The sequence below is a fragment of the Morone saxatilis genome, unplaced genomic scaffold (genome assembly GCF_004916995.1).
Source record: "Morone saxatilis isolate NCDOM2014 unplaced genomic scaffold, NCSU_SB_2.0 Contig5, whole genome shotgun sequence".
In the NCBI taxonomy this organism is placed as follows: Eukaryota; Metazoa; Chordata; class Actinopteri; family Moronidae; genus Morone; species Morone saxatilis.
In genome coordinates, this window is record NW_023340095.1 from 9820595 (window position 1) to 9830142 (window position 9548).

Sequence of the window (9548 nt, forward strand, 5' to 3'; positions counted from 1 at the left end):
CCCCAAAGTGGCCACTTATTAAAGGTTTAAAAGAATGACATCACAACAATTGTATCACATACAATTTTGGCGAACAAAAAAGATGAATTGATTGCTCTTGAGTTCTGTGAAAGCTAAGTAACACACCTGGCACTACAACACTGCCTTTTCCACATTCACTCATAGCTTCGTAGCTCAGCAGAGTGTAAGAGGTAAACAATTTAAACTGCATCAGGCACTATAGTATAAACTGCTGTCAGCCAGGGAGAGCTAAGTACACCTGAGAGCTTCCCGAGCCTTATCTTATTCTACATTTAACTTTAAGGCTTGTACCTATATTACATTGTCTTTTATTGTATGTGAACAGCTGTCAGTGAGTTGCAAGCCTGAGTGGATCCAGATAAATAAATAGCCCAACATGAACTTAACCAGCTTATCAGTCAGACTGTCAGGAGCCTGTCATCATCTGAAATACATTTTGCTTGAGCCTGCCAACAACAAATACTCTGATCCCATGTAATGATTTTTCCCTCTAACACCAACTATAATTTCTCTGTTTAATGAACTGACCACAGATAAGCCTTTCAACAAGAGTGACGGCAGCAAGGACGGTGTCCCTGCTGGATTTGCAGCTGTGCATGAACAGGACTCAGGGGAACGTTCTGGGGTTTATGGAGTCAGAGCATCGCTCTCCTGTCTTTCTCTTTTCCTCTTGTTTAGTGATTCTCTCAGTGCTTGTAGCCCTGTAGCCTCCTGGTGGTCAGGTGAGGCAATAGCACAATGTGCATGAAATGGAGGCAGATAATGGATTAGTGAAAACCTTTACCTCCTGGGGGCACTAGAGGAAAACAGTCAACAAAGTCATTGAGATCTTCATCTGGAGACCATGAATATCTGTTCCAAAATTTGACTTGACCAGTTTGAAGTGTGTTAGTAGTTATCCCAGTCACCAAAAACAAATTGTTACATTTGAACAGAAAGGCACTTTTCTTTTCTTCCATGCAGACTCCACCTACGTAACTGAGTACGACATGAAGATAAAGATGATATTCCATCCCCTGCAGCTTTCATTTATGGACACCCATAGAGCACAACCCTTGTTTAGCAAATAAGAAGATAGATGCAAACTCATAAAGCTTGTAGACTTACGGGGCACATGAGTAAACGGCCCTGCCTTTGTGCCTGTTGCCTAGCTACCACCTACATCTATCCTGCATGATTTTTATTCTGTTTCATGATTTTTTCTCTTTTTTACCATTGCAGAGGAAATAGTTGAATGAAGCTGATTACATAACATGTTATAACTCATTACATGCATGCATATTTGCATGTGTGCATTGTGTATGGTGCACGTCTTTGTCTTCCCAGTTTATTCGGACCCTCTTTTTACAAGTTTTCCCTCTCAATTCTTCAAGAGCTACTTTCAAATATGTATTGAATCTAATACAATGTTACCCCTATCCAGCCAGCACATTCAGCATTATTTATTTTGATCTTGTTTATTCAATCATGTCCGGCCCATTGTTGAATCATTATGTCAGTGTCCCTTTTTTTGTGCTTTTCAACAAAGTCATCTATCTGTTAGGTTTACTTATCCTTCTGCTTCATTTGTCCTTCAAATTGTGAGCACTGCAAAGAGCAGAGGAGAAAAATCACAAGAACAGAGTCACAAAGAGTGGTATGCCAGCAGTAGTGTTGACTATGTAAAGACAGAGGGCGAAACCCGTCCAGTGCCACAATTGTATATGGATTGTAAAATAAAAGTCTCTTTAAACATTCAGCATGCTGTGCAATAAATATATTTAGCAAGTCCAATAATGTCTGCGTGTTTTTCAGAAGGAACAAAGGGACAGTGTGTGCTCACGGCTGAAGCTCAGTGGCTGAAATGTGGCTGTTGTGTTCAAGAGAAATGGAAGAAATCCCGCTGGAATTTCACAGTAAGTTTATGCTATAATTTTCTTTTTTTAACTGCACCGCTATCCTTACTGACACTGCAGTGGATTATAATTATTGGAGATTCTAGGCATATTGATATTGCTTAATTTTGCATTTGTATGATGCTGTTTTCATGGACATTTGAAAACTTTTGATAGTAAATTATATGGTTTATTCACTTGTATTACTTTCTATGGAACCTGCCATTTAAACAGTGTAGGACAAGTGGTTATGGCGTGGAGCACTCAGTGTGGATCAAAGGTTAGTTGTCCATTTAAAATCCTTTCCATGGTTAAATAGGTTTAAGGGTTAAGTTAATAATGACATTGTGTGACTGAAAGACCTTCACGTCTTATTTCTTCTTGTACTGTAGAACGAAATGAGAACTTGTTAAACAGAGCTATAGAATGCAAAATACAGTTCCTATGCTCTATCTTTTCTATATGGCCGACGCATATCACTTGATTTAGTAATAGTATATCTGCTCTTATATAAGAAAAGGACCAAAAACATTTGCAGAGAAACAAAACTTGTCTGAAAACATTTGATGACAGCGTAGTCCAATACTAAACTGAAAGCTGCAAATTAACGTGGAGATAATATAATTTAACCAGCAAATATTTGACGCTGACATTTACTTAATGAGGAGAGATAGTAATCTGCGAGAGACGTGGAGAGCAGATTCAGGACCCGCTCTTGTTTCCTCCTATGGACTCTTAACCTTTGCTGTTCGAACAGGGTTTGTTGAATATGTTGATGAAATTAGCCCTCTTGGATGTGTTTGGGTGGTGTTTTGTGCTGCGGTTGGTGAGTCAGGCACAGCTCCAGGCAGATGGTGGTCAGAGTGGTGCATAAGGTACGCTTGATATTCATCAGAAGAGCTGACCTCTGCCATGATGTATTCAAGCGGCCAACCAACCTCACTCAGAGTTCATCCCTGCATAATGAATGGATGCAGAAATTTAAAAACAAGACAAAAGCCATTTTCAGCTCTTACTTTCACTCCCACTTCCCCTCGCTCGTGGTTTGGTTGGGTAAAAACAGGGATATTCTGAGAAAATTCACTTTAAATGTGGTATGTAGGTTTGGAAAAGGACCACTGTTGCTGATTCTCTTATTCAAGGTCGGTTGTTATAAGAATTTGCTGGCGTATCGCAGGGTCAGTCAACAAAATTCACCTTGTATTATTAAAACACACACACACTAAAAACTTCGGCAGCAGCATAGAGCTGCAGTCACTTCATTTTTGTCAGCTGAGAGAGATCTTTGACATAAACCACTTTTTGTTTTACTGCAGTTGCTGCTTAACATTTTAATAGTTTTGGAAATAGGTTTAGTGTAACACTCCAAACTGACTTACTTATTTCTCTGTAAATCCAAATATGAAGGTTGACTACTTTTAGGATTAATGAGAATACTTTGTAATAGACCCTAAATGATCAAACAATCAATTAAATTACTGTACATAAATGGCCGTTTCAGCTTTATCAAAAGGGAATTGAATTCATGTTTGACTATATTTGTTAATTTTTTCTATTTTTGCCACACATACTGTATATCTAGTAAACGTCAGTGCTTAAGGTGACTGTAAACTTATTGTTCTTGACATATTGTTACTGTAACACTCTGTTAACATTGTTCACTGGGTGTTACTGTACAACGCATAGAAACACACACACACACACTGTCTTTAGGCTGCTAAACTGCTAATGAGCAGACAATTAGGTTTTACATAAAGTGTGTCATGGTGCTGTTATTTATTGCAGCTTAATGTGGTGTAATAAGGTCATGACATTTTCTTCAAGCAGATAAACTCACACACACACATACACACACGTTGGCAAGTTTATCACACACCTTGTTCTCATTTTCACACATGCACACCTACACACGCACACACACACACACACACACACATGCACACAGTCCACCTGGTACACTGTATTTACGGATGTGATACCTGTGAGAATGTGTCACCACACTCTGTTCCCACTGCATCGCTGGATGGATCAGTGGTCTTTAGAGAGAGTGTGTGTGCGTGTGTGTGTGGTGTGGTGGGGAAGGGAGGGGGATATATCTGTGTTTGCCTACTTCTGTTTTGGTGCTTGTTACAACATATTTTTTATCGTCTGTATAAGAGATTAGAGTAATAGCCCATTTGTCAACATGGGAACATTGTACTATGTAAATACACATGCGCGTGTGTCTGTGTGTGTGTGTGTGTGTCTGTGTGTCTGTGAAGGGGAGGGAGGATGAAGAGGGGGATCTAGGACAGGTGCTTTAAGGTAACCCCTTTGACTCATGGTCTCTTCACTAATTAAGTTTAGGCTCTTTATGTGCATATGTATGCGTGTGTGTGTGTGGGTGTGTGTCTTTTTGTCTATTCATGGGAAAGGTTTGCCTTTTCCACTCTCTCACACTTTGATTATTTTTTAACCTATCTAAAAGCACATTCAGTCTACTCGAGTTTGATCCAAGCTCTCTGAGGCTTCGATTTTTAGTTGTTTTTTTAATTTAAGCTGACTCACCTCAGAAACAGTTTAGATCTTCATGGGACAATAGCAACAACCAATAAAAGTAGAGATGATATTTGTAATGATGACAATAAAACACTTTTATGTTCTTGTCTGCAGTGAAATGAAGTGTTATGGTGGAACAGGGTTTTATATAGATTATATATTATACAGGTGGTTCAGTCTCTGTATGTGCAAAAATAAGCTTGCATTTGCCAGCAGGGAAGATGGTCTTTAGCCTGAGTGGGTGTTGTTGGCTCAAATAAAAGAAGACAGAATTGTATTTTATGGATGATACTGGTGTTGGTGAGATTTTTTTTTTTTTATTGTCGCCCACCATTACATTCAGTTGTCTTCTCAATATTGGGGATTCAGTTTATTTTTATTCCAACCCTTCTCAGGTGTAATGAGATTTGTCCATTTTGGTTTGCTCGACTATTTGTCACAAAGGCTTTCTTTATCAGTGCCGTTGTGTTTTGTTTAATCAGACAAATGATTGTCAATTCACTTTGATCAAGATTGCATGTTGAAGGGGAGACGGAAAAAGTGGCTTTATATTTGGATATTAACACCTAGAAATTGTTTAAAGATTCTTTCAATATGTATAAGTCAAACTGTGCTCTATAGATCTTCAATAAATGAAAATAACTGTCAACCTTTTAGCGCTAAACACATTTATTTCAACTACAATTGAGTGAATCAGCAAACTTAGCAAACTAACTGAAAATCTTTTGTTTAAAATCAGACTTGAGGAGAGACATTCAGTGCATCCAGTCCAAATTTATACTGCATGCTCAAGCAAGTTGAATCGTGCCTGCCACCCACAAGCTAGTTTCCATCTGCTGCCCACCTACATCAACAATAGTGAAGCATAGTCCAGGATAAACACAAACACAAACAGACACAACAGAGTGCACATGGTGGCTACACTCCACAGATTAACCTTTATCCTCCCTGATGAGACCTGTTGTTCTTACCTGGAGCGCTCCGCATTCAACACAATATGGACACCATACTGAAACAATACTACCCTTTTCTTCTACTCACTCTGAGATAATGCTACATGAGTTTTTGGCTGTGGGCTAAAGTGGTAGGGCTAAAGCAGAGCTCCTGACCCTTAGGTCAAACTTGGTCTGTCCACATAAAACATCCAATTTACACCTAAAAGCTTCTGTGAGGCAATTAAATGTCTGGTAAAACAAGTGTGTTTGTCCAAGTTGCATTTAGCGTTAGTTAAGGGGGACAGACATTCAAAACAAAGCATTATCTATTATCACATAAAACAAGTCTTTATTTTAATGAGAATTCTAAGTGTTCACTTTACTTTCCCATTGCAACTACAACACAACCCTGTAATCAGGGAGAGAGACAGAGAGATAGCGAGAGGGGGAAGAGAGGTGGGGATCGGGTTTCTCAGCCGCTCTGTACCCTAATCCTGGATTTGGAAACGGGATGAGGAGAACGCAGGTACAGACAAACACAAGTAATAACAGCACTGACATGAGATTGGTAGGTGGGGGTGAGCAGCTTGATAGGAAATAGGGGGCCTCATAGGTCGAGAGAGGGGTGGTTAGTTGTAGGTGGGTGGGATATAAATACCTGCAGTAGACAAGGGCGGCAAAATTCTGAGGGTATGACAGACAGTGGCTTACCTGCATCTATAATAGAGAAAAAGAGACAGGGACAGGCAGTGTAGAGGCCCTAATGAGAAAAAACTCAGTAGCAGAGAAACATCTTTGAGCAGAAATACCAGTGATAGTAACTTGAACCTGAAGCTCATCACTATTCATCTTCAAGAGTCTTGGCTGAGGGTGCAGATGTGCCTAATGCTGTGAAGAGTTCTGGCTGAAGTGCTGACAGCCATTTCTCTTTGATAAAAAAAAAGGTAACCTATGACAGTTTTTTACCTGCACATTTCCAAGTGACTTTAGTGAGAACTATGTTTGACTGAGCCAGGTACAGAAGGACCAGTAGATGATATGAGAGGTGAAAGAAGACAGGACGCAGCAAGGTAAAGACAAGAGAAGGCAAGATCAAGTAAGGCAAATCAAAACAAGACACAACAAAGGAAGGCAAAGAAACAGATTTTAAGACGAAAAGACACAGGACAAGGAAAGGAAGAAGACTGGACCAAATAAAGCCAGAGAGGACAAAGCAAAGAAACCAATCAAACAACTCAAACTTCAGTGCACCATTGGGAGCACCAGAGAAGAATGGCATGCCAGGCATTCAGTGCCGACTCTTTCACCCAACTTTCAGTAGATTCACCTTTACCAATCCTCATGCACCATGCCTCTACCAGTGACTGCCTGCCAACCACCTCCCATGCTCACAGCATGGTTTCTCCAGGTAAGCTGCACTCAAATGTTCTTCTGTACTGTAATGTTAAACATATTTTCTTTTGTGTCATTCTATTTGTGTTTTTCTTTACCTTTGAACAATTTGTTCTGCAAAAAGTAAGAGGAGAATAGAAGTTTGTAGTGTCTGGATAGTATGATATGGAGCATAACCCACATAGTGCTGTCATGATGTTAAAAGCAAGCTGCAGGAAGGCCAGCCTCTAACAACCACTTCAATCTTCCACTTCAGCCCTCTGAAGCTATATGAAGAAAGGGTATAGGCATTTTGATTGTATAGGTGTCATGGGTGCTACAGCTGAGTTATGTCTCATATAGGGCTACAAGTTGTTCCCATAGACCTCTAACTGACCCAACCTTGCCGCCTCCTCACTGCCTCCTTATCAAGGCAAATTTGTGTTCTCAGGCAATAGGGAGGATGAATTGGATTGAAAAAAATACATTTATTCAAAGCCAATCCAAATTATGTAAATGTATCTAATCAGCTGGTTTGGCCCAGCTGTCTCTACTCAGTGGGTAATTGCTTTGAGGATATGTTATCAGTTTGACAAACTCCCCAAGGTTTTTCACTAGGGAGCATTGTGGAGAAAACTTCCTGGGGGTGGCTGCTGATTGTTATAGTTTAGAATAGACTGGATTAGATCATGCAGAACATTAGTCATACAATACATTAAATTTTAATATTTTTTTCTAATTAGACAACTTGTGGAATTTTGAGGATGTTGCTTTGCTGCAACAAAATGTTGACCTGGTCTTTATGTTTCTGTCTTCAGATGAGTCTATGAACTAAATAAATGTGACCATCTAAAAAAAATGGAAAATGTATGTAACATTTGTAACTTAATTTAACTTCATAAGAAGTAAGTGGCAAAGTATTTTTTATTGTTTAAGACAGCCTCATAAGCCTTGGCTGAATCATCATACATGGCAAAGGAGAACTGTTGCATAAAAAGATGAATATATGAATAATTATCTAATTAGCAGGAGGTCATGACCTGAACAATGTTCAAATATATTTGAATACACTCAGAGAAGAGCACACAAAAGCAGAGGTTTTAAATAGAAGTCTTCATGTAGCCTGGAATCAGTGTCATAATAAATATAACAATTTAAAACATTTTTATGTTAATTTTCCTGGTTTTATAAGCATATGTTTTGGTTCGATGCTGCCTCTGTGTTCTTCATGGGTTCATTTCAGACATCTTTTGTGTAAGATGTGATATCTCAACATATGACATGTTAGCTATGTTAGCATTTAATTCTACGGTAGATGACATTTTTTTCCATTGTCTAGTTTAAAGAATAAATGTGTTCAACTCATACTGTTATCACATCTGTTCTCATATCATGGTGATGTTCGTTGGTAAAAGTTTGAATATCATCTTCATCTTTCACTTTCTTCCTTTCTGATGTGATGGAGCTGTCTTTGTGTGCATAGCTAGCCAATATGGTTTAGAGTATATTTCTGATCAGAAAAGTAAAATAATTAATTTAATGGGCTTTAAGCGGAAGGTTTTCGTGTGCGTGAGAAACTGCGTGTCCATGGCGTTAATGCTAGTTCAGAGGCGCTTCCATATTTCTTTAAGAACCCACTTGTTATGAGATAGAATTTAAATATATTGTTTAAAGATCTTATGCCAACACATAGCAGCTGTTTCAGTTAGGGTTAGGGTATATAAAATATAATATAAGAGAGTTTTTTGAGTTTTCAAAGCCCCTGAAAATCTGACCTGCACTCAGGTCAGATCCAGTTCTTAGATTGCTGATTTTTTGTTCTCCAGTCCTATTGTAACCACTTTTTTCCCCATCAGTGTCATCCGGGCTGTCCTTGGGTCAGTCCTCTAAGCGCTCCCACATGCACTTGTCTACTTCGTCCCTCGGCAACGCTCTTGGCAACGGCCCCCCGAGCCTACATTATCCAGTCACACCCTGTCACTACAGCAACCAGCAGGCCACCTATGGCATGATGGCAGGTGAGTGGTGGTGATGGTATTGCATGGGTGTAATTAATCTGACAATTAATCTTCTAGTCAATAAACAATTCAAAATCATCAACAATTCTAATAGTCAGTTGATCATTTAAATAATTTATTAAGAAAAAATGTTATCAAAGAAAACTGTGACAGCCGTGTTTTGATTTTTTGTCCTAGATTAAACTACTAATTGATGATATATGGAAATAATTAGTAGTTACAGCAGTGACTGTGAATTTAAATATTTATGATGGAAATGTTACTAGCAAGTTTAGTGACTGTTACTGTTATGACAACATGTTGACAGTAAATAATGATACTGATCATTGTTTACTGACCTATGCTGACAATGGTTATGACTTGGATGAAGATGATAAAAAGGATGCGGCTTCCTAAAACCAACCTGGCACAAAAAGTGTGTAAGTAGTGAAGTTGGATCTTGAGCGCACTGAAATCAAGTCTCAAAAATCTACAGTCTGAGGTCAACTGTCACTAAATTATTCAGTTCCAGTCATAATCTGCATACTAAAAGTATGTTTTAATTAACTAATTAATTAATAAGGTATAGTTAAAGTGAATACAGAGTTAACACTCCAGTGTCACATGTGATTTCAATGTCAACCAATCTTATCAATAATTCACACAGTGTCACAGTGATATTATAATGTTGTACAAACAATTATGACTATGATAGAGGTTTTGATGATGATTATAGTGCAGACAAAGACAATTACAACATACAGGGTAACAACAACCGTGACTATGATAATAAAGCTCTCTCTCTCTCTCTC

At 38.6% G+C, this 9548-nt stretch overlaps 1 protein-coding gene across 1 annotated transcript in view; it reads left to right on the forward strand.

Annotated features, from left to right (window-relative positions):
* Window positions 1-6640: 6640 nt before the first annotated feature.
* pou1f1 (POU class 1 homeobox 1) overlaps window positions 6641-9548 on the forward strand; it is a 9116-nt gene continuing 6208 nt past the window's right edge. Inside the window, exons 1-2 of the mRNA XM_035676932.1 lie at window positions 6641-6776; window positions 8596-8757. Of these exons, the coding sequence (XP_035532825.1) occupies window positions 6641-6776; window positions 8596-8757 (298 nt within the window). The remainder of the gene's footprint in view (window positions 6777-8595; window positions 8758-9548) is intronic.